Source organism: Canis lupus, chromosome 2 (genome assembly GCF_011100685.1).
Source record: "Canis lupus familiaris isolate Mischka breed German Shepherd chromosome 2, alternate assembly UU_Cfam_GSD_1.0, whole genome shotgun sequence".
In the NCBI taxonomy this organism is placed as follows: domain Eukaryota; kingdom Metazoa; phylum Chordata; class Mammalia; order Carnivora; family Canidae; genus Canis; species Canis lupus.
In genome coordinates this window covers 18144911-18171378 of record NC_049223.1, presented here as the reverse complement: position 1 = coordinate 18171378, position 26468 = coordinate 18144911, and the positions used below count along the sequence as shown (strand labels likewise).

The 26468-nt window shown below is 36.0% G+C and overlaps 1 protein-coding gene and 1 long non-coding RNA gene across 3 annotated transcripts in view; both read left to right on the top strand.

Annotated features, from left to right (window-relative positions):
* Positions 1-21519, top strand: part of TMEM236 (transmembrane protein 236) — a 38033-nt gene extending 16514 nt beyond the window's left edge. For both annotated transcript variants that reach the window (XM_038529989.1, XM_038529988.1), the window contains 2 exons: positions 3124-3262; positions 18383-21519. In XM_038529989.1, coding sequence (XP_038385917.1) covers positions 3124-3262; positions 18383-18966 — 723 coding nt within the window. In that variant the 3' untranslated portion in view covers positions 18967-21519. The remainder of the gene's footprint in view (positions 1-3123; positions 3263-18382) is intronic.
* A 3567-nt stretch (positions 21520-25086) lies between these two features.
* On the top strand, positions 25087-25939 carry LOC111094515. The gene is made up of 4 exons (XR_005354940.1): positions 25087-25147; positions 25274-25410; positions 25588-25616; positions 25881-25939. It is a non-coding gene; the product is annotated as an uncharacterized LOC111094515 (long non-coding RNA).
* Positions 25940-26468: the final 529 nt, after the last annotated feature.

Genomic DNA, 26468 nt, shown 5'->3' with positions numbered 1-26468 from the left:
ATAGAACACTCAGAAAATTTGACAGAGCCTCTGGCCTTCAGTAATTATTAAGAGTAGAGAGAAAAATAATAGGCAATTAGAATAGTTCTGATAGGCATTATGAGAGAAGTGAGTACTGGGTAGTATATGATATCATTAGAAATACATGGTTGGGGATCCCTGGGTGGCGCAGCGGTTTGGCGCGGGCCTTTGGCCCAGGGCGCGATCCTGGAGACCCGGGATCAAATCCCACGTCGGGCTCCCGGTGCATGGAGCCTGCTTCTCCCTCTGCCTATGTCTCTGCCCCCTTCTCTCTCTCTCTGTGACTATCATAAATAAATAAAAATTTAAAAAAATAGAAATACATGGTCATTAGAATATATCTTAGATGCTACATTAGGACAATGTATGAATGTGTTAGAGTGACCTCAGAAGAGCTCCACAAATGTACTTTGCATCAAACAGCAATATGTGAATATTCTTATCTAGATTTATCATTTCTTCCTCCCTCCTCCCCAAAGACTTTGTAAAGCACTTGAGAGGTTCCCAAGACCTTTAAAAATTCAGTTTACAACATTTTAAGGAAAGCTATTATCATAAAATGATTGTATATTTGTAGTTTTGATTGCCCTTTTTGCTTGTTTTCTATTATGCTCTTACCCACTGTTGCATTTTTCCTTCTTTCATTTAATTTTTCTCTGAAGTATAACACACAAATAGAAATGTGTATAAAACATAAGATATACACTATTAATGGATATCACAAAGTGAACCCCTGTGTAAACACTACTCAGGTCGAAAAGTAATACTTTGCCAGCTCCCTAAATGCAACCCCCATGTTTTTTGCAATGACCACCTTTCCGTCCTCCTCAAGTTACATTGTATATATTTAAAGTCCTAAGATCATCATTACCTCTGAGATTGTGAAGGAAGGTCTAGCAGCTAATTAAACAAACAAACAAACAAACCCTTCTGTGTTTGTGTATGAGAGACAGGAACATTAATTTCAAAAATAAAAAAGCAGGAATCTGAAAGCAGATCCACCTTTATTTCTTTTAACTAGATGTCTTTTAAACTAGTGTCCTCAGTTCTATCCAATATCCAAAGGTAATTTCTACCTTAACTTCTAATGCCACAGATTGGTTTCTCTGTTTTTGAATCTTTTTAAAGGGAAAGACAATTATATATCTGCCACTTATCTATTGTATATCTAATTATCTACCTAATATGTGTCAGGCTTCTTTTATTCAAAAGTGTGACTCATACAACCATAGTCCATTCGTTTTCATTCTGTAGAATATTTCATTTTGTGAATATGTTAGTTTATCATTTCTGCTTTTGATGCCTCCATTCAGTTGTGTCTGATTTTGGTTAGTACAAATAATGCTGCTGTGAATGTCTTTGAGTATGTCTACTGATGCACATATGCAAGAATTTTATTTGGTTAAATATGCAGGAGTATTAATTGATGGGTCTTAATATATTCAAATGTTAAACTGTAGTAGAAAATGCCAGTTTTCCAAAGAGATTCTACTAATTTAGACTTAACACTGGCAGAGAATGAGCATGCCTATTGGTCTATATCCTCACTAACCTTACCTTGTAAGTCTTTGAGCCCTTCTGGTGGGTATATTCTTGAATCTCATTGTAGTTTTATATTGCATTTCCCCAATAACTAATTGAGCATATTCTTACGTTTTCCTATTGTGTCACTTACCTTTTTAGAATTTATTCAGAAGTTATATATATATATATATATATATATATATATATATATATATATCTCATTTCAAGCTCTTTGTTGATTATATGTATTGCAAATATAGTCACACTCTGTGATTTATTACTTTTCATGCTATTTTTGGATAAATAGTTCATTTAAAAACAGCCCAATTTATCAGTTTCTTTTCTTCATAGATAGTAATTTTGATAACTTGAGAATCTTATGTCATACTGTGACTGAACCTCAAAGACCGGAAGATTTCCTCCTATACTTTATTTTGGAGCCTGTCTTGTTTTACATTCTCTTTTAGATTCACAATCCATTTGAAACTACTTTTTGCATATATTGTGCAGTCGGGAGTTCATTTTTCCTCCAATCAATGTCTAATGGATAGAGCACTATTTGTTAAAAAGTCTGTCTTTCCACATTTCTCTGCAGTGCTACTTTTGTTACAAATCACATGTGTGTGTGTCTATTTGATATATATGTGGGTGTGTGTGATATATATATGAATATACACACACATCTATTTCAAGACTTCTGTTTTGTCCACTGCCTGCTTTTATATACCTATGCCAACACCACACTGAATTCTTACAGCTTTATAATAGCTCTTTATATCCAAAAGAGTAAATCTTTATATCTTTTTTGTTTAAATGTCTTGCTGTTTGTATTTCTATGTGGATTTTGGAATCAGCTTATCATTTTCTGCAAAAACTTTGAATTTTGATTGAGGTTGCGTTGAATGGTATCATTTTTTAAAAATGTCATTTTCCCTTTATGGGTATTTAGAAATAATTTATCCATTTGGGGGAGGTTTTACCCATGTACAATTATGTAGTCTATGAATAATGATACATATTTCTTTTCTTTCCAATACTTACAGTGTTTATTTCTTTCTCTTGCCTCATTACACTGATTAGGACCCTCTAGTACAATGTTGAATAGACTTGGTCATGGTGGCACCTTGTCTTCTTCCTGGTCTCAGAGGGAAAACTCTCAACATATCACCACTAATATGATGTTTGCTATAGGTTTTTTTTGGTAGATACCTTAATCAGATGAAGGCAGTGTCCCAAAAGTTGGCTGGATTTACCAGGACTCTCCCTTCTTGGACGACACTGAACTCCATCCAACATCTATGCCCCTAATTCTTTGACCTTGGGACTTCCAAAGGCTCTGCTTAGCAGTACAGTTGGAGGAAATTACCCATCCCATCATTACCAGGAGCCTGCTGTTATATTTATGCCTGTATTTACCAAGTTTTATGGGGTTGAACACCTGAAAAGCTGTAAATCGAACTTCTAGTCTTTTAGGAAATATCTTTATAATTAATTTAGTGCTGCTTCAGACTATTAAAAAGAATTTTAAACAAAGAAAGTATGAAAATGTAATCCTTCCAAATGGTTTTCTGAAAACAGGTTAAAAAAAATAATGGTCCTGCGTCTCCCTTACCTGAAACATTACCTGACCTGCCAGTTTCTCTGGTTCTGACTTCCTTGATTGTGGTTGATATTATCGAAAAACTCAGGATATATCCTCTTAGAGGGCAGCAAAAGAGTAAGTATTCTTTTAAATATAAATATCTTTAGGAGTTTGACAGATTATTTGTATTTTGGTAGTACTGATAAAGAATAAACTTACAAATATTTAATATGAAAAATTTTGTTTACTCTAGTGAGAAAATTATCTAGGTAAATTATTATAGATTTATATTTTTTAGGAACTCTCCTAAAACCTTAAGTTTAGGTAAATAAGTAGCTTAATTTGGGACACCTTTGTGGGTTTTTTTGTTTTGTTTTGCTTTTTTGTGGGTGGACATCTTTGATACAGAAATCAATGTGACTACTGCAATTATGTCCTAGAGAATTATGTGTTTTTAATTGTGGATTGTCAAAAAGCTAAATATCACACTAACAAAATCAAGATATACTGCAAATAATCCTGCAAAAAAGATCAATCAAACCTAATTTAGGTTGGCCTTTAAAAAAAAGGTATTTTGCTAATTGAATATTATGTTTGTTCTTAAATTTTCTCAACTTTCAGTTAATTTTGTGTGATAATATCTGTGTTTAATTTATAAGTGTATGCTCTAGTTCTTATATGGCTAAGATTTTATATTTGGAGTGGGTAAGTTTTGTCTATTCACTTCCTGCCTGGTAGGGTGGTTGGGTTAAATTGAGTGAGTCACTAGGGAATTTTTTAGAGTAATAGGGATGACTACTACAGCCAGGAAGGAAAAGACCAGAGAATCATTTATGGCACATGAGCCACCAGCCTTCCAGGAATTGAGAAATTAAACTGAGTTGGGAGGCCATCAGGAAATCTGAGACTCTGAGCTTCATGTTCTGTACTTTGTCCTTGGTAGGAGATGATGGTTGTTAGTTTAACATAACATAGGGTATGATAAGGTAGGTAAGATGGTAGCTAGTGGCCATCTGTTGAGGAAAAGGTATCCTTAAGTTACATCTGCCCTCCAGAGTCAAGAGTATTTGTCTGAATCTGATGGGATTTGGAATTTGGGAATTGTCTGAATTGTCATATCCTTTGCTACTTCTCTAGACTCCTGATGCAAACCTATTTTGAAATTGGATTGTTTTTAATAATGCTATAACTTCCATTCTAATGTGGACTTTCTGTTTAAGCTCTTAGTGAAAGTTCTCTTTCTAAAAAACGTATGGGCATTTTTGGAAATAAATTATTGGCATTTTATATTTTAAGTGATGAGTTGGATTGTTAAAGGGGAATTTTCCCTGTATCCAGTAATTACACTGAGAATTGAAATGAGAAAACTCCAAAGAAGTCAGTCTTGGAGACAACACTTGATAACATATTGCACAACTGCTTTTTCTTGTTTGAAGACCCTTCTTCTTGAGCTCTTGTCTGACCAACCTTGGGAGGGTTAATGTCTGGTTTAATAGCTCCACCATTTAACAAAATCATGCTTTAAAAAACAAGCATTCACTCAAAATACCTTTGCAAATATGAATATATGTTAATTTAACTGTTATGCAAGCTTTTGAACTCAAATAGTCCGCCATACGCATTCCGACATGCATACTAATAAAATAAATTATGTGAATTTTGAATTTATGGGGAATTCTCATTTATTCTCTGGAATTTAATACATAAATTCATAAACATAGAAGTTGTAATTCATAAATCTGAACATAAGCCGGTATGCTAAAATATGCTGTCACTGCATGTGGCACTTCAGAATCCAAGAGGTAGGGTAGGGGTGGGTGGTGAACAAGCTTTAGAAACATTTGGCTTCCTTTGGAAAATGTTTGGGAAAGGGAGTATATTCTGTTCTGTGCTTTATTCAGAGAGTTTGAAATACCTACCCATCTATGAGCTTGTAGCAGTTATGACCTTATGTGAGATGAAAATAAAATAATCTACAACGCTTTCTGGACACTTTCATGCCATCTCAACCATCTCAATTACAAGCTAGAAAAGCTTGATCTTTGTGTAGCTTTTCCTTTTCTATAATTTTAAATAAAAGTTATTCAATATAGAAAAATATGCTTATGCTTAAAGCAGTCTTCACTGAATCAAGGAGTCCATTCTGCTAACTTTCCATTACCAGTTGAAATATCTCAGTATCAAGTGATTATCAGGTCACAACATCCAGGCTCATCATTTCACATATCCTGAGCCTCACATGGGAATATTTTTTGATACACAGATCTTTGAGGCACAGCTGTCTCACAGATGTATGCCATACCTAATAATGTCAGTCCCAGTCATGGGATCAAATAATAAGTATACAGCCTGAATGTCCCCAGCTCTTACTAGGATGAGGGTACAGATGAGCACACTTTGATATTTCTATTTGAATTTTACTAGCTCAATCCCAACCAATGAATGACTAGACATCCATTCCCCTTCTTCCATATTGTTCCCTTTCCCATTTTTTAAGCCAGACCGAAGGTGAGTCTCTTGTAGTCTCATTTGTTGGTCCAGACTGCTAAATATTCCATTGTTCCTGCTTTTTTTCAGTTATCATGGACAAACAACTTGTCATGCTATTTTTCCACCACTCTTGACTGACTCTGCTCTAAATGCTTTTAGTACTGCTATTACTTGCCTCTGGGATATTATTTGATGTTCCGCTGATGCTTTAGACTGATTGCTTTTCTTTTGACAGTTGGAAGACTGACTTCCTTCACTGAGTTCTACTTGTTTAGAGACATTCCAAACAGAGCAATAGATTTTCATTTGGGAACACAAGTCTTTTATGCCCAGAATGTATAAGTACCAAGAGATTGGCTGTGATTTAACAACTTCAAGTAATGGTCATTCCACTCCACTGGAAACCATCATTTCCCCTCCTATCACTAGATCTTGTGGCTGATTCTGGTAGAGCCAGATTCCTTTTCTTGAGGTAGTTTTTTTCCATGGGATCTCATAGTTTCTCCTTTATCAGTTTTACTTGTATTTTCTGAACCCCAAATCATGGTCACCCTTAGATTCTCTTTGCCCCCATGTAGATTCCTTAACCTCCATAAAAGCCAGCAATGCAAACAGACACACAAAGAAGTCTGTGGTTAGGATGCATATTTTCAGTTCTACCTGCAAGGACTCATTTGAATAGTATAATCCTAGCTCAGGCACCGTGTTACATGAGGAATAATAGAGTGTCATAGTTAAAGTACTATGCGGTGACATGTGAAGGAGTACTTCATTTAATGTAGGGTTTTGGAAATCAGAAAAAAACTAAAGGGAATATCTGGGATTTGTAGGAATTCAAGCAGGCATAGTGAGGAAAGTTTTCTACATAGAAGGAAGATTGGGTCTCAAGAAAGTCAGGTATACATGTAATACACAGGCAAAAATAACCAGTTGAATTTCACTCCCTAAATGGAAAACCTATTGGTGGAATGAAAGTTGTCTTCTTAAAACTAGCTACTGTTTGATTCTCAAATAATCCATTTGGAAACCTGTACAACATTGCTTATCAGGGGCTGTGGGCAGAAAGGGTGGCTTAACTGGAGTCATTGGTTGCCCCAAATCCCACTTGAACCAAATCAATACAACTTTTGTTTGTTTAGGAGTTGATATTTTATGTAAGATTTCATTTGGAAAGAAAATGGTTTTCCTGCAAAATGTCTGTTAACCATTAACCTCAGACCTCATTTAGATTCTAAGGCAATACCATAACTCAGGTGGCCAGTTCTCTACCTCTCCAGCCCATGCATCTCTGGGCATCATGGCACTGAACCACCAAAGGACAAAGTGCATCCTTATCCAATATCTTGTGACTGCTGTTGCTCTGGGATAGGATACAATACAATACTATACAACATACTAAAATCCACTACAATATAGCATTGCTGGGTGAGCAGGTCCATCCCACCAGAGCATACATAGGTTTTGAGGCCCAACACATATAAAAAACAGATGCATTTTTTGAACATTCTACTTCAAATTGTTTTATTTCCAATGTTTTCCCAAAATAATACATATTAATTTTAAAAGATCGTCAAATAAACATAAACAAAAAAGAAGAAAATGGGGGACACCTGGGTGGCTCAGTGGTTGAGTGTCTGCCTTCGGCTCAGGGCATGATCCCGGAGTTCCAGGATCAAGTGCCGCACTGGGTTCCCCTTCGGGATCCTGCTTCTCCTTCTGCCTATGTCTCTGCTTCTCTCTCTCTTAGTGTCTGTCATGAATAAATAAATAAATAAAATCTTTTTTTAAAAAAAAGAAGAAAATGGAAGTCAACCATGATCCTGTAGACTAGAGATTTATAACTGATAATAACATCTTCATGGACGTTTTTCATTTAAGGAAACCTATTTTGCATCTTTTTTCTTAACAATATGTGGTGGGTATCATTCTTATTATTGTATCTTCTTCAGCTACATAGTTTTGATTGGTTGAATAATATCCATTATATTAATGAACCCCAACATATTTAACTGTGATTAACTAACTCCTGTTGTTGGATGACTAGATTATTTTCTAGTTTTTAACTACTAAAAACACTATTGTTATGACTGTTATTCAGAAGTAAAAAGGGTTGCAGGAAAAAGCAAAAAGCAAAAGGATGTGGTGAGAATGAGCAGGGTGACATGGTTGGAGTTAAGCAGGGGAGGCAAGCCATGTGTGGAGAGTGCACATGCATTGATGGCGCAGGTGATCAGTGTCTGGAGGACCCTGGCTGTATATGAGAGTTAGAAGCCACTTGTAGGTGACTGGCCAAGCAGTGGCTGGGGACAGAGAGAGTTAACTGCCACTGGATCACAGCCGAATGATATCAGGAGGATGACCACAGAGTGTCCTCAGAAGACCCTGAGCATCTGCACATGCCCAGACTCCTTGGCAATGACACTTGCCAGAGAAAATGGGACTATTATGGACTGGCTGCACATGCAGACAAATACACAGGGGGTCGTTTGTAGGGGATTGTACCAACGGGATAGCAAGATGGTTTGGCTGCATTAGGGATATCTGCACAGTCAGAGACGGCTTGCTTGAGGTGAGATCAACAGGCTATTTGAGTGGAAAACATCAGAGCTCTGCAGAGGAGGTGGTTTCCACTGTCACATCAGTAAGAAGTGCCAGGTACGATGTTGGCAGTGTAAGGTTTTCAAATAAATCTGCTCTCAGTGGACCTAGTCCAGTTCCTACTGTGTAGACTCTTTAATACCCAGAGATTGGGGCCAAGGGCTGCAGGATCTCAGAAGTATAGATGATTACTTTTTTAGGTTAAATGCCTAGAAGAACAGTTTCTGTCTCAAAGTATATACAAGGTTTTAAGGTTTTTGATGTGTCAGTAAATCAAATGGCCCCCTCCAATGAATGCCCTAATTTACCATCTAAACAGTAGTGTAAGGAAACACCTATCTCTCCTCAACCCTGTAACTTCAGGTAACGTATTCCTTTTCATCTTTGCCAGTTTCATTGGTGAAAATAGTATCTTATTATTTTAATAATGTGCTTAAGGCAGTAGTTGTGTTGTGCATTTTCTCATAGGTTTCTTGGCTAATTGTATTTTTTTTAAATCATATATTTATGTTCTCGATTTGTTTTTCTGTTGCTATGTCCATTCTTTTGTTGTTGTTTACTACTGATTCATGAGTTCTGTAAATAGTAAGGACATTAAACTTTGCCTGTCAGAAATATATATTACAGAGTTATTTGCCTTCTAATTTTACTATAGTGTTTTTGATATAGGAATTTTCTAACTGTGACATAATACAATCTGTAAATATTTCCTCTCTGGACTCTGTCTACAGTGTTATGCTTTAAAAAATTTTTTTTCACTCCACTCCAATGTGATATAAATATTCACTAATTATTTTCTCAAAAGTTTTGTACATATAAATGTTTCTTGAAGGGGCACCTGGGTGGCTCAGAGTTGAGCGTATACCTTTGGCTCAGGGCATGATCCCGGGGTCCTGGGATTGAGTCTCCCCTGCAGGGAGCCTGCTTCTCCCTCTACCTATGTCTTTGCCTCTCTCTCCATGTCTCTCATGAATAAATAAATAAAATCTTAAAAATATATATTTCCTGAAGAGAAGAAGTTGGAATCTCTGTAGGGTATAAACTCACTAATTATAGGTAACCAATAGATCAGAAATGATAATTAGTATATTTATTTACTTGATCTTATACAGCTTTTTTTTTTTAAAGGGATTTTTATTTACTTATGAGAAAGAGAAAAAGAGCACCCAAGCAGGGCAGAGGCAGAGAGAAAAGCAGACTCCCCATTGAGCAGGGAGCCCAGTGCAGGGCTCAATCACAGGACCCCAGGATCAGGACCTGACCCATAAGGCAAACACTTAACTGACTGAGCCACGCAGGCGCCCCAAGGCAAAGCTTTTAGACTCCTGCCTCTATTGTATTTCTGTCCATTTCTCCTGGTATTTCCAACATTTAAAAAAAGGACTTAATAGAGCGCTTTAAAAATGTGTCAGTCACAGCAACCCCCGATATAGTGAATCAGGATCTCTGAGGATATATTTAAATTTTTATTTTTATTTTTTTTTAAGATTTTATTTATTTATTCATAGAGACAAAGAGAGAGAGAGAAAGGCAGAGACACAGGCAGAGGGAGAAGCAGGCACCATACAGAGAGCCCGACGTGGGACTCGATCCCGGGCCTCCAGGATCACGCCCTGGGCTGCAGGCGGCGCTAAACCGCTGCACCACCGGGGCTGCCCCTATATTTAAATTTTTAAAAACAAAACCTCACTGGATTCTGATTTGTATCCCTAATTAAGAGCAGTCATTCTCACTTCTGACTGCACATTCAGAACACCTAAGGGACTTGAAGTTTTTTTGACTCCCAGACTTAACCCTAGATAAGTAAATCATCATTTTGGTGGAGGATAGGACCAGGCACAAGTAATTTTTAAAGCCCCCTAGGTGATTTACACTTGTGAATGCGTTTCAAGGGGATGCACAGAAAGCAAGCAGGGGCAGTTTACACCTATTAAAACCCCAGTGCATTTGTGAAATAGAAAGCAAAGTTACCTGTAGAGAGCACTGGGGATGGATGGAAGGGAGAGAATCTGTAACAGGATGGGTAAGGTTTGGAATAACTGCTGAGGGTCAAAGGCAAGGAGATGGATGCATGAGAGATGCATAGGGTTTGGTCTAGAATGGAAACCAGGAATTTGTCCTGGGACCAATCAAGATTATGAGCCCTTACTTCAACGATACTGAGAAATCTGGGCATTGATTGTAGAAAAGATAGAACTGGAGGCCTGATCCAGGTTTAGGAGTTCGCAGAGCAGGAATGGAAGAAGGAAAATGATCTGTTACTTTACTACTTATTTCTTCTTATTGAATTCTACAGTTTCTTAAATGAATGACAATGATGATTTTTATTGAGCGTGTAAGCTATTTCCAGTGAATCATGGACCATCCCATGAATATGTATGCAGGGACTCACCCATGGGTACTCACCAGAGTTATCTTTGCAAAATACATATGCATGAGCACCATCTACTGATCAGTACACCAGGGGACAGTTGTTAGGGTCTCAGCATCTACAATTACTTCTTCGGGTTACATGCCTAGACCAGCAATTTCTGGCTTGAAGTATATGCCAGGCTTTAAGGCCTGGCATCCACAATTTTTAAAAATTCCAAACAGTTCTGGTACCCACCCTGACTAAGGGCCCCTGGTAATAGGCCCACGTATCAGGAACTGTGACATATACCAAGTTAAAGGCTGAAAGCCCAAATCCAAATTCCTGAAGCTACTAGCTTTCCATATTTCCTTGAAAGGGAATGCCACACACTTTAACCAAATAGAAGGTAAAAGCTACCACAGACAATAAAGGGGAGATAAAAACCAGACATTGCTTTTTCTCTGAATAAAATGAATGGCACTTTGAGTTCCCCTTTGTTTCTTTTTAAGAAAAAGCTTATTATACAATATGAGCCCAGCGTGTGAGCTGGGTTTCCATAATGTGTTTTGCAATATGTGTTTAGAGAGTACATATGAGGAACACTGTGTTCGTGGCCATGCCAAAAAGGAGGGGTGTATTTCCTTCACACACAACCCCCTTTGCTATTTAAAAGAAGGAAGTTTTAGAAAAGTGTGTTAGTTTTAGGATTTTCTTCCCCCTTCTCAAGAAATAAGTATCTTTTTACCAGAACAGGATGAGAGAAGGGTAGGATTTCTGATTTACACCTTCTAATGAAGTACCAGCTTTCAGGATTAGGTCAGTGTATATTGGGCCAGAAACTATATTGTAGCAATACTCCTGCCAATAGATGTAGGAGCTCAGGTGCTATCAAATTGTGACCCTTTGATTAGGACAGCTTTACATGACTGTAACAATTTGGCACTTAATTGTTACTTTTTTCCTACATGGGGAAAAATTATGAACAGCTTTAGCAGATAAAGTGAAATTCTTGAGAGTTGCAGGTTATTTTCAAAGTAAATATTTTAGGGCGACGGATAGAAATAAGGGAACACAAAGGATTCAGCATGCATTTACTTTGTGATACTACCAGGGCTTGTTCTTCCTCTCATTATTAATCAGCAAAGATTATGGTCCCAGGTTGAAAGTAAAGGCATAGGTCATTGATTTTCCATGTCTAGATTTTCTGGTCTTGGAGTGGAGAGAGTAAAAAAGGTTGTTGAGCTGATGGTCTGCATAATGTATGGACCTTCTTGGTCATTCTGTGTTTCACGTGGTAGGGTCTTTTTTTTATGGAGCACCATTTTGCTGTGGCTCTGCTTCCACCTGCTATTTTAGAAACCCATGTCCGCCTATTTCTGGATGGGGTGTGGTATTCTAAGTGTTTCCTATGAACTCACAAACGCTGGCTTCTCGGAATCACACGTGGGCATTTTTGTTCCCTGACTGGGTGACTCCTGACATGGCCAATGCCTGGGAAGCCTTTGAAATGTCTGCTGTTAGTGGATCTCCCGTTGATGGCTGTCCCAGTCCTGCTGGGCAATGCAGGGGACACGTGGCACTGGCTCCTCTCCTGGGCCTCTAGCCGTGTGTGACGTCTCCTCTCACCATTGAGCTGCAAGGGGCCGGGCTGTGCTGCCAGGACCTCCTTACGTCCTCCAGGGCTTGTTCACTGAAGCAGTCGCATGGTCTTACTCCAGGATCTGGGCTACGTGGCAATCTTAGTGGCAGATCCCGTGCTGCGGGACTCCAGAGTCATCCTTCCTCTTGAACAGAGGGGGAGGGGGAGGTGCATTGTTATTCTGCTGGTATTCATGCTTTGGCTTACTTGCCTTTGTGTGCATTTCCCCCCCAAGATGCCCATTGCTCCTTTATGCAAACAGACCCCAGAACAGGAACATTTCCCATCTTTTACACAGCATCTTTACCAGACCCTCTGCTAGGTCCTGGGCGTACAGTGGTGAGTGAAAATGGGCAGAGTCCCCCTTTTTTTGAGCTCTCAGTTTAGTGGACATGATAGCACACTAAACTACACTAGCAAATGTGTATAATTAAAGCTGGGGCAAGTGCTCTGAAGGCCCAAAACAGGCTCATTTCCCTATGTGTCCATTTTTGTCAACCAGTTTGGGTTCCTGCTGGGATTCCAAGCTTTGCTCTATATCCAAGCACTTACCAGTAAAGACGTTTCAAACCTTTTCAAAGTCTAGTATTATTTATATTTGGAAATAAGATAACCACATGCTTTTCAACATTTTACTTTATGATTTATGTTTTATTTAAATATATATTCAATATATATTCAATATAATATATTCAATATTATATAATAGATAATGATAATATATTAATGTATATTATATATTTATAATTGACCATATTATATATGTAATATATTATAATTATTAATTGTTGCATTATTATATATAATATCCGGGAAGATGGTCTTTAAATCATCCAGCCTTCAAGCTACATCAGACAAAAGAATTTTCTTAATATTTTACATTGCCTAAAATTCAGAAATGATACATTTATTTATTCTCATGCCTGGCAGGGAACTGGCAGTGAATAGGCTTTTGAACGTACTGGAAAACAGGATAATGCTTTTTCTAAAGAAAGTCCATGAGCTCTTGCAGCATTGATGGTGGGTTGAATATTTGTCTTGAAGTCATTATTGTTATGAATTATTATCTGGTGAGAACTTGCGTACCGTTTTGAACACAGGCAGTAGTATTCTGGTCAACGTGTAAACAGCCATTTCTGCAGGAGGTCCATGGAAAAACCCTGATTTGTAGCCTTCCACCATTTCTCTGGTGTCATTACTCCTTCTGTGACCATTTTAAAGCTACCAGGGCGATGATGTCACTGAACACTGATTATGGAATTGGGAAGAGATGCACATGATAGACTCCTCTGTTAGCTGTTGCAAGTTGTCTTGCACCTGCACCTGCTAGTATTATTTATATTTGGAAGGAGGGAGCATTTTTCTGCGTGGTATGAACAGGCAAATATAAGAATTAAAGTCATGACCTCCTGAAGGCTCTGTAGTATGACACAGTTTCTCAAACTTGTCCTCCTTCCCCCCCATAAATGGGATAGTGGGTAACAGTGTAACTATAACCAAAGTTTAACAGACTGATCCCTTTTACTATTTATTGCACTTTGATATTTAGGGATTGCTCTGTTTGATTTGTTTAACACATATGTCTGTTTCTGTGTGTCAGGCGCTATTTAAATGTTCTACACATATTGACCTGTTCATTCCTCATAACCACCCTGTGAGGGAGGTCCTGGTTTCATCATTTATTATTTGGCAGTGAAGTTAGTGGTTTTCCCTGACCTCAGATGTGCTGCTCAAAGGAAACAACTGATACCATAGTCCAGTTGAGTTTAGTTAGTAGATACCTTCAAAATAACAATGTAGATAAGTGCCCTGCAGTGTATTTTATTACATTTTTTTGTAGTCACCAAGATTATGACCCCGTGTTTTGTGTGCTTAACATACTTTATATGTAATGACAATTAATTTTCTTCTCTTCCAGATTTTTTTCTCATAATGTTATTTCTAATTTATTAGCATTTCACTTTCTCTAGAACATTTTATTTTTCCTGAATAATTCTCTGATCTGATCCGGTTGCTGTGAATTGGGTACCAGTCTCATTTCACAGCAGCTGCCTCTGTGGCCTTGAGAACCTCTTTGCTGATGTCTCCATATCCTTTCTGGTTCCTCTGCCTTCCAGTTTCCATCTTTAGCAGCTTTCCACTGAGCTTAGAAGAAAGCCCAAGGACTTTACCATGGCCTGTTAGGTGCCACACACTTTATGCCTGACTCTGCCACCTATAATGTGATCTAGGGGCAAAGGGTTTGAGGTTCAAGTTCTGGTTGCTCTTTTTGCTAGCTGTGTGACCTTAGAAACAATTGTTAATCTCTCTGTGCCTCAGTTTATTCATCTTCCAGGTGGGAAAATAAAAGTATCTATACTATAGAGTTTTTCTAAGGATTCAATGAATTAAACAGTGCCTGGTATATAGAGAGCACTTACTAGGTTTTGGCTCTTCTGCTCTTCTTCCCTTTTTGCCTCCCCAACTCCTTATAAAACTTTCCCTCTTTCAATCACTCTGGCTGGAAGATCTTTACACATGCCTTTTCTACCACCTAGAAAGTTCCTTCCTCCTTACTCTTCAGGTTTCTGCTTAACTGTTACTTCTCAGATGAGCCGTCCTGACCTCCAGTCTCAGACCCATTCAATAGAACTGACCTTCCTTTTATTTATTTTTATTTTTTAAAAAATTATTTATTCATGAGAGACACAAAGAGAGAGGCAGAGACATAGGCAGAGGGAGAAGCAGGCTCCTTGCAGGACTGATGTGGGACTGATCCTGATGCGGGACTTGATCCCAGGACCCTGGGATCACAACCTGAGCTGAAGGCAGATGATCAACCACTGAGCCACCCATGTACCCCCTAACCTTCCTTTTAAAGTCCCACCACTTTTTATTCTTCTGTATTTATTGATGTGATCACAGGTGACAGGATGGTGAGGTTAGGACTGCTGTTTCCACAGTATCTGCTACCATCCTCTATCCCCAGTTGAGCTTGGTATGGCACTCTAAAATCTGTCTGCTACTGACAGACATTGGGAGCCTAACCAGTGTATTTTTAGTGTTAGTTCCATTTGTGTCTTGGTTTTAGGCACCTTTCCTTATGATTCTCTCTTTTTCTCTTGTATATAAATATCTTTTATTTTTTTCCTATTCTCTCGCCAGAGGAATACATGCTCACTTTAGAAAATTCTCCACTACTGATATGTTATTGTTGTTCTTAGGTTTTCCCTGTGAGCTATCTAAAACTTTGGGGGACAAGTTAAAGATAAAAATACATCAAAATAGAGAAATAATCAAGGGGTGCCTGGGTGGCTCAGTTGCTTGAGTGTCCAACTCTTGGTTTCGGCTCACGTCATGATCTTGGAGTGGTGGGACAGCCCCTCATTGGGCTCCATGCTGGGTGCACAGTCTGCTTGTCCCTCTCTGTCTGCCCTCCATCCCCGGTCATGCTCTATCTTTCTCACTCTCAAATAAATAAATAATTAAAAAAATCAAGTAAAATAGATGTGAGTTACCTACTTAAACTTTTATCTGTGATTTAAATGATATTTTCTTATTCTTTAGCTTTCACAATGAAGACAAAAAGTTGTTTGGACACCTGGCATTAGATGTAGGGAACTCCACAGAATGCCTGCTACTTTTGCTTTATGTAGGGACTCTAAGGAAGTGAGTAGATCTCTTTCTTCATGCTTATATTTTTTATGGATTTTGCACAAATAAATATCATTTTACCCCAATAGAACACTAACAACAACAAAAGAACAAAGTGGAAATTAAAAAAATAATAATTTGAAGGGGAACTAGTTATTGACTCAAATGGAATAGTATTGAATACATGAAAGTTTACATTGCTTGAGGATAAATTTGTGACCAGTTTCTTGGCTTCTTCAACACTACGTTGCCCTCTGGCAGGCCAGCAGAACTTTCTAGCTGATAGTTCTAGTACTTCTCAGTTGGAAAGGGGACAACAGAATCCCTCAGTCTCTATTGAGCTATAGAGAGATATGAAGCTTCCAGCCCCAATTTCACCAATACACATGGATTAGGACTTTATTATTTTATTAAAAATGAACTCTAGCCAAGAATTCATTGTTCATCTCACGGCTCTTATCCACAGATATTAAGATTTTTACTGACTGTTTAAAAATGTTAATGTGTTGGGATGCCTGTGGGTCAACAGTTGAGCATCTGCCTTTGGCTCAGGGTGTGATCTCGGGGTCCTGAGATTGAGTCTGCATCAGGCTCCCTTCGAGGAGCCTGCTTCTTCCTCTGTCTCTGCCTCTCTCTCTGTGTCTCTCATGACTAAATAAATAAAATCTTTAAAAAAGATGTTAATGTGTCACTTCTTAAGATTGCTGCTTCCTGGCCTTGAAACAGTGCTGAATTTGCAATCATCCTCCAAAGCCCAAATTATGCACTGCATTATTTATGTTGACAAAGAAATTTGGATTTCCATTCAAACGGCTTTATCTATTAAGACAGGTGAAGGAGAGTTCTCCAGGACATGACATACTCTAAGAAACATGATTTCCATGTTTTTTTTTTCTCTTTTGTAAAATGAGAGATATAATTGATGCCAGTAAGCATCTGAGTTTAAAAAGAGATGGTTTTATGAATGTTAAAATAATAGTGTATAATTTTCTTTCTTACTTGACTATTATATATAAAAATGATATTCATCCATGCTATGTCATCTAAGGTTGGTAAAGAAGTTTCTATATATATAGTAGGACCCTTAAAAACTATGTATACAAATGATTCATATCAGAAGTAAGTAATATTTCATCAAGAATTTAAATTATCGTTTTAGTTTATTGGTAAACTCAATTCACACTTAAAACTTTACAGCAGTTCATTATATAAAAAAAACAGGTTTGTTCTTTAAACAGCTCCTATTTATAGTAATCAAGTATTAATCATTAATCATAATTTATTTATTTTAAAATGTTTTCACATCAGTTCAATATAGTTCAAACTTTTATTGACTTCGTGTCTTTAACCTTTAGAGCTATTCAGCATAATGACTCCTTTAAATTTTGTCTTATCAAGTAATATGACAGCTCAGCATGTTTGCTGAATAAATAAACTTTGTTAAGACCTAAAAATTCTTAGCAAAAAATGGTGCTTAACTAGATGAATGTTTGAGAAATAATGTGCTATACTTTTCATGTATGAAAACCAGACTATTAACATTGGTAGTAAGTTTTGAAATTTGAGGATCCCTTCATACTCTCCCAACCTCAACACCCATGTGTGCACAGAGAGACCCATGTGTGAGCACATACACAATGTGATACTCATGAGAAGTTATCTCCCTTATTCAGAAGATTGTCATGTTTTTCAGGGATAGCCTTATGGCCACAAACAAGTTGCATTAGTCTAATTAATTGTACTGAGTGGTTCAAAATTACAGCTTAAAAAAATTACAGCTTAAAAAAATCTCGGATTCGAGTGGCACCCTTCACTAAGATTTTCTCATGGTCAAACAGATTCCCTCTTAAGACCAAGCTCCGAGCCTGGAGATCTGGGTTGTAGTGATCCTTGTGGACTTCTTATTAAAAAGGACGAGATTGGACCATTGGACTTTTGGAGTCATTTGATTTCATGTTTTTTTTTATGTTTTATAATTAGCACATGATGTATTGCCTCCAGATGGTAATAGCAGTCATAAAGTTAAGAGATTGTCAATTGGGGTCAAATAAAGCTGGGTGGGAATTCCAGCTCTGATCATTACTGTGTATTTGAATTAGGGTGTCATTTCATCTCTTGGGCTGCAGTTTCTATATTTATAAAATGGGATAGTAATCCCCATCTATCAGATTTTTTCTGAGGATTAAATGAGGTAATATGTGAAAGTGCTTAGCTCACTAGCCAGTAGGGCTAGTACTGTGAAGTGGTAGAAATGACTTGAGATCCATATCTAGAAAAAACTAAAAATATGAAGAACCTTCTCTGCCTCTGTTCTTTTGGAGGTTTTTTTTTTTGTGTGTGGGGGGGGTCTTTTTGGTCATCATGCTTCCCACTTTTGTCTGAATTTCCATGTGTAAAACAGACATCAAATAAGATAACACAATTTTATCTTTAAATTTTACATTAAAATTTAAAAATCTGGAATTTACATAAATTTGAAATAAAATGTTAACTTACATAAATTTTTTAAAATTACAAATTCGAATAAATCAATTTTTTGCAGGTAATGAAGACAGGCACATTCATACAACTACTTTGCAACAAATAAAAACTGTGACAGACCAAGTGAAACAAAAGGAAGAAAACACTTCACCTCCCCAGCTAGCCTGGACGACCCAGGCATCACAGCCATCAGCAACAAGGACACAGATCTCCACTCCAGTGCTGAGGGTACCCCAAGAGCCTGTCTTTCACTCGAGAGTCCTGAAAGCAATGTCCCTGCAAGATGATCGAGCCCAAATCTTCCTGTGGAGCTTCGTGCTATGGTCTGACACCATAGAAATGGTGCGCGTGGCTGGCCACCCCTCGGTGTATAAGTCAGGCTGGCTATTCCCAGTCTACATTTTCAGTTTTATTTCTATCCTTCGAATTATATTAACTCCTCAGAACCCTCTTCTGAATTTCCTGAGCATTCTTCTCCAGGATTTACCCTTTATTTTTGTTAGACTTGGTTTAATCATTGCCCTGGGAACTGTCACACCTGTATTGGGCCTTTGTAAAAACGTACTAGTGACTTTCTCTTACATTTACTTCAATTACTTAACCAAAATCTGGGCTTTCTCTACCTTTGAAACGTCTTCGTTTTAAAGAGAAAATGTCATGTAGTCAAACCTCTTCATTATGCATGTGTACATTACAAAATAATTGTAATTTTTTTCTGGGGTGTAAGTTTTTGTAATATATAATGAAATAGGAATAGATTGTAGAGAGAACACTATTTTTAATAACTGTAGCATATCACTTTTTAAAAAATATATTCAAATGCTGTTAAATTTAAGCAACATTTATTTCTTATAAGTTAGCTCCCCGGGATCTCTAGAAAATGTTAGCTATTTTCATTAGTTATATACATATATATATATATATACACACACCACTCTTTTTCTAAAAACACTCTTCGTTAAAGCCTTAAAAAAATTAGAACATGTTTTCCCACTAAGTCCAAGAATGAGATTTTTATCATTTATGTAAATTAAAGAGCATTACAAGAATTAAACTATTTTTTTTTTTAGAAAATGCGCCTAAAGTTCTTGAATCATTTTTAAATTATACTTTTTAAAAATTTGAATTACGGTTTTAAGGTCTTCTTCAAGCATGGGATTATGTTCTTTAATCCGTGTGGCAAATGACTTTTATGTAATTGAACTGATTTTAGCATAAGCGGCAATTCAGTGTAATAGATGTTTGGTTCAGTTTAAGGCACGGTTCTTTTACTAGTACTGAAGTACTAATATAAATACTATTTAATATAATGAAGTCTAGGTACATCAGTAATACCTAGATAAGGTTTTATAATTGGAAGGAGCCATAAATTGAAGATGTGGATTTCAAATAATATTTTGGTTGTAGAATTTCAGATCATCCTAAAAATAATTGCAAGCCCTGTTTAGAATTAGAAGTTCAGTTTATGACCATACTAGTAAATGCATTAGTGTTTTATGTAAGAATGTATAATGAATATCTTGATGTTAAGTGATTAGATACATAATTACAGAATTTGCTTTCACTGTGTTGGGACAGACACTCTTGGATATTCAGCTGCTAGAAAAATTTGAGAGGCTTCTGTGTAATGTGCTGAACTAATGAGTCTCTTCAGTGATCTGTGGCAATAAATAGCTTAAGGATGGATAACTGAACTTGCATGCCACCCCTACTGTCCACCAAATTCCTCAGTCTCACTGGCCCCCTATGCTTTATGGCTTTTCCTCACACTATAAGAAAAGATCTATTCACAGTTATTAAAAGCTTAGCTTCTGGCTTTATGGCTTGGGGCTAGTTCTTTGACCATGCAAAGCCCTAGTTTCCACATCTAAAACGTGAGACTAATAATAGTATCTCAATAGGTTGGAATTGTACTTTAAGAGGGTTGAGAGGATTGAGACAGGAAATGCTCTCATGACATTGTCTGGCAAACAATAATAACCAGATAAATTCTAAATATTTCAAATGTACCAAATCCCAGAGAAACAAGTAGCTAAATGTATTGTTTTAATTTGTCTGTCTCATTTTTTTGCTGCATACCCTGCTTACTGTCTGGGAATAACAATTTTAACCATGCATTTGTAAAGAATAATATGTAAAATCTTAAGGTTACCTCAGATAGTAATTTTTCATCAAGCAGCATTAAGTACAAAAATGAGCAACCTACTGAATATACACATTAAATTTATTGTGAATTCATCAGGCATTTGACCATCCCTCCTGAGTTCTCATTGACCCTAAATTATAATACTCTATTAAGACTTTCATTATGAATTTACTTTTCTGAGTTCCCCATTATTGTTTAAATTCCCTAAATCTTGTTTAACAATGCATCTCTTACTTCATCTGCCAGTCCAACAGGAAGTTATATAATACTTATAACTCTTAAAAGATGAGAATTCAAATAATTTCTTTCAAATTATGCTATGATAATCTTTTTTAAGGAACCTATAGTGAAGTAGTTGCTTTGTAATATTCTTAGATAATATATTTTACATACATTATATTTATATTGGAATTTATAGAGTGAACAGTGCTCAAACTAAAGTATTACTTATTTGAGTTTAGAATGCATCTCGCATCTAATATTTGAAAATGGATGTACCTGATATATTGGGAAGTCACAACACTATACAAATAGTAAAGTCATGTACATATAGGAGGAGAATTATTGAGTAACTAATTTAATATTTTATTTCGAGAGTATACAAGTTTATAAAGTTCAAGTCTATGTTTTTTTCATTTCAATGCTTTTCAGTATTTTGTTTAATTAAAAAAATTTAAATTGTTGACATACAATATTAATTTTAGGTATATAGTATAGTAATTTGATATACATACATTACAAAATGATCACTGTAATGAGTCTATAATCATGAGTCTATGATCACTTTAATGATCACCTGTCACCATACATAGTTATTACAATATTATTGACTACATTCCCTATGCTGTACTTTATATTCCCATGACTTATTTATTTTATAACTGGAAATTTGTACCTTTTAATCCTCTTCACCAATTTCACTCATTTACCCACTCCCCTCCCCTCTGGCAACCACCAGTCTGTTCTCTGTATCTAAGAGTCTGATTCTGTTTTTTGTTTGTTTTTTTGTTCATTTGTCCTGTTTTTGAGATTTGACATATAAATAAAATCATGTGGCATTTGTCTTTGTCTGGCTTATTTCACTTAACATGTATGGTCAAGAACCATCCATGTTGTTGCAGATGGCAAAATTTCATTCTTTTAATGACTGAGCAATATTCCATGACTAATATTCCATTGTATATCTATCACATTTTTAGATTTATCCATGTGTTGATGGACACTTAGGCTGCTTCTGTATCTTGGTTATCATAAACAGTACTGCAATGAACATAGGGACACACATTATCTTTTTGATATATTTTCATTTTCTTTTGATAAATACCCAGACGTGGAATCGGAGGATTGTATGGTAGTTCTATTTTTAATTTTTTGAGGAACCTCCATACTGTTTTCCATAATGGCTGCACAAGGTTACATTCCCACCAACAGGTGTAGGTTCTCATTTCTGCGCATTCTTATCAACGCTTATTTCTCATCCTTCTGATTGGTATGAGGTGATATCTTATTGTAGTTTTTATTTGCATTTCCCTAGTTATTAGTGATGTTAAGCATCTTTTTGTGTGTCTGTTGGCCATCTGTACATCTTCTTTGGAAGATGCCTCTTCACTTCCCTCCTCTGCCCATTTTTAAAGTAAATTGTTTATTATTTATTTACTTTTGGTGTTGAGTTCTATTAGTTTCTTATATATTTTGGATATTAATACCTTATCAGATTTATCATTTGCAGATATCTTCTCCCATTTGGTAAGTTGCCTTTTCATTTTGTTGTTGGTTTTGTGCAAAAACATTTTAGTTTGATGTAGTCCCATTTGTTTAGTTTTGCTTCTGTTGCCCTTGCCTGGGGAGATAGGTACAAAAAATATATTGCTAAGACCCATGTGCTATGCCTACTGACTATATTTTCTTTTAAGAATATTAAGACTTCAGGTCTTAAATTAATGTCTTTAATTCATTTTGACTTTATTTTTGTATGTGGATTGAAAAACTGGTCCAGTTTCATTCTTTTCCATGTAACTGTCCAGTTTTCCCAACATCATTCACTGAAGAGACTTTTTCTCACATCACATATTCTTGTCTCCTTTGTCATAGATTAACTGCCCATATAATTGTGGGTTTTTTCCTGGGCTCTGTATTCTATTGATTTTTATGTCCATTTTGTGTGTGTGTGTGTGTGTGTGTGTGTGTGTGTATCATCTGTTTTGATTATTAAAGCTTTGTAGTATACTTTAAAGTCAAAGAGTATGATGGTCTCCATCTTTGTTCTTCTTTTTCAACATTGCTTTGGTTATTCAGGGTTGTTTTTACTTCCATACGAATTTTAGGACTATTTGTTCTAGTTCTTTGAAAAATGGCTTTGGTATTTTGATAGGATTATATTGAATCTATAGACTGCTTCGGGTAGTATGGATATCTTAACAATATTACTTGTTCCAATTCATAAGCATGGCATATCTTTCTATTTGTGTTATCCAGTTGCTTTCATCAATATCATATAGTTTCCAGTGTACAAGTATTTCACTTCCTTGGTTAAATAGGTATTTTAAAATATCTTTTCCTAGGTATTTTATTCTTCTTGGTGCAATTGTAAATGGGATTGTTTTCTTAATTTCTCTTTCTGACAATTCATTATTAGAGTATAGAAATGCAACAGATATGTGTATATTAATTTTATATCCTGCATCTTGACTGCAATTCACTTATTCTAGCAATTTTTTGGTAGAGTCTTTAGCATTTTATATATATATATACAATTATGTCATCTGCAAATAGTGACAATTATACTTCTTACCAGTTTGGATGCCTTTTATTTCTTTTCTTGTCTGATTGCTGTGACTAGGACTTCTAGTGCTAATATTGAATATAAGTTCCAAAAGTGGGCATCCTTGTCTTGTTTCTAATCTTAGAGGACAAGCTGCAACTTTTCACTATAGAATATGATGTTTTAACCATGGGTTTGTCATATATGGCCTCTATTATGTTGAGATATGTTCTCCGCATAAATGGATGTTGAATTTTGTCAAATGTTTTTTAAGTATTATTGAGATGATATGATTTTTTTAAAAGTTTCTATCCATTTATTCATAGAGACATAGGCAGAGGGAGAAGCAGGCTCCCTACAGGGAGCCCAATGTAGGACTCGATCCGAGAACCCCAGGATCATACCCTGAGCCAAAGGCAGATGCTCAACCCCTGAGCCACCCAGATGTCCTGAGATGATATGATTTTTATCTTCATTTTGTTAATATGGTATATCATGTTGATTGACTTGCAAATATTGACCTATCCTTGCATCTTGGGAAAAATACCACCTGATCATGGTATAGAATCCTTTTAATTTATTCTTGAATTCAGTGTGCTAATATTTTGTTGAGGATGTTTGCATCTACATTCATTTGGAATATTTGGCCTGTAATTATTTTGTAACATCTTTGCCTGGTTTTGATATCAGGGTGATGCTGGACTCCTGAATGTGGAAGCATTCCTTTCTCTTCAATTTTTTGTAGCAGTTTCAGGAAGATGTCAATTCCTCTTTCAATGTTCAGTAGAATTCATCTATTAAGCCATCTGGTCCTGGATTTTGATTTGTTGGGAGTTATTTTTTTATTATTAATTCAATTTCCTTATTAGTACTCAGTATCTTTCAGATTTTCTATTTCCTTCTGATTCAGTCTTGAAAAATTGTATATTTCTAGGGATTCATTCATTTTCTCTGTATTGTCCAATTTGTTTTACCCTAGTTGCTCATATTTTTCTCTTATAATCTTTTGTATTTCTGTGGTGTCTGCTGTAACTTCTCTTTCTGATTTTTATTTGAGTCCTTTTTTTTTATGAGTCTGGCTAAATGTTTATCAATTTTATTTATCTTTTCAAAGAACCAACTCTTGTTTCATTAATCTTTTCTATTGTTATTTAGTCTCTGTTTCATTTATTGTTGCTCTTGTCTTTATTCTGCTAACTTTGGCTTTGTTTGTTTTTCTTTATCCAGTTCCTTTAGGTTTAAGGTTAGATTGTTTATTTGAGATTTTTGAGGTAGGCCCCTGTCACTGTAAACTTCCTCTTAGAACTGCTTTAGCTGTATCCCATGGATGTTGGTACATTTTATTTTCATTTGTTTCAAGGTATTTTTTTATTTCCTCCTTGACTTCTTAATTGACCCATCGGTTGTTTAGCAACATGTTGTTTAGTTTTCATGTGCTTGTGTTTTGCTGGTTTATTTTCTTGTAATTGATTTTTAATTCCATACCATTGTGATCACAAAGATGCTGATATGATTATAATCATTTTAAATATATTGAGATTTGTGTTGTGGCCTAATATGTAATATATCCTGGAAAATGTTTCATGTGTACCTAAAGAGAATGCGTATTCTGATGTTTTTGGATGGATTGTTCTGTATTTATCTGGTAAGTATAGTCAAATGTGTCTAATGTGTCATTTGATCTAATGTGTCATTTAAGGATGCTGTTTTCTTTCTTTATTTCTTTTTTTTTAAGATTTTATTTATTTATTCATGAGAGACACAGAGAGAAAGAGAGAGAGAGAGAGAGGCAGAGACAAGGCAGAGAGAGAAGCAGGCTCCATAGAGGGAGCCTGACGTGGGACTCGACCCCGGGTCTCCAGGATCATGTCCTGGGCCGAAGGCATCACTAAACCGCTGAGCCACCGGGCTGCCCTAAGGTCACTGTTTTCTTAATGATTTTTTTTTTGTCCAGATGAACTATTCATTGATGTAAATGGGGTGTTAAATTTTTTTACTATTATGTATTAATGTCTCCTTTTTATATTTACTTTTATATATTTTAGTGCTCCTACTTGGAGAAGCCTAACATGTGATGGCCTAACATGTGATCTATCCTGGAAAAATGTTTCATGTGTACCTAAAGAGAATGTACACATGATGTATTTTGATGTTTTTGGATGGATTGTTCTGTATTTATCTGGTAAGTATGGTCTAATGTGTCATCTGGTCTAATGTGTCATTTAAGGCCACTGTTTTCTTAATGATTTTTTTGTCCAGATGAACTATTCATTGATATAAATGGGGTGTTAAATTTTTTTACTATTATTGTATTAATGTCTCCTTTTGATCTGTTACCATTTTCTTTTGTATATTTTAGTGCTCCAACTTGGAGGAGTATACATATTGGTAAGTGTTATATCATCTTGTTGGGCTGATCTCTTTGTCATTATGTAAGTGTCCATCTTTATCTCTTGATACAGTCTTTCTTTTAAAGTTTATTTTGTCTGATACAAGTATTGTTACTCCAGCTTTCTTTTGGTTTTATTTGCATGGAATCTTTTCCTGTCCCTTCACTTTAGTCTGTATGTGTCTGTTGGTCTGAATGAGTCTCTTATAGGTAGTATATTGATGGGTTTTATTTATTTATTTGCTTACTTACTTACTGCACAGCATGGAGTCCAATGTGGAGCTTGAAATCACGACCCTGAGATCAAGATCTGAGATGAGATCAAGAGTCAAATGGCCTAATCAACTGAGCCACTCAAAAAATAAGCTCTGGTCTTTTTTATTTATTTTTTATTTGATCAGTCACCCTGTGTCTTTTGATTGGAATATTCAGTCCATTTACCATTAAAGTAATTATTGCCATTTTCAAAATTGTTCCTGGTTGTTTTTGTAGTTAGTCTCTGTTCTTGCTTAATCTTTTCTCTTTGTTTTGATGATTTTCTATGGTGTTATATTTGAAATTCTTTCTCTTTACTTTATTTTTGGTATCATACCTATTATGGGGTTTTGGTTTATTGTTATCATGAAATTTATATTTAGCACCCTTTGTATGTACAAGTCTATTTAAGTTGATGGACACTTAAGTTTGAACATGTTCTAAAGGAGCTACATTTTTATGCTTTCCCCAATGTTTTATGATTTGATGGTGTACTTTATATCTTTTTATTTTGTGTATCCCTTAACTAATTACTATAACTATAGTTGGTTTTATTACTTTGGGTCTTTTAACATTCATACCAGTTTTATAAGTGG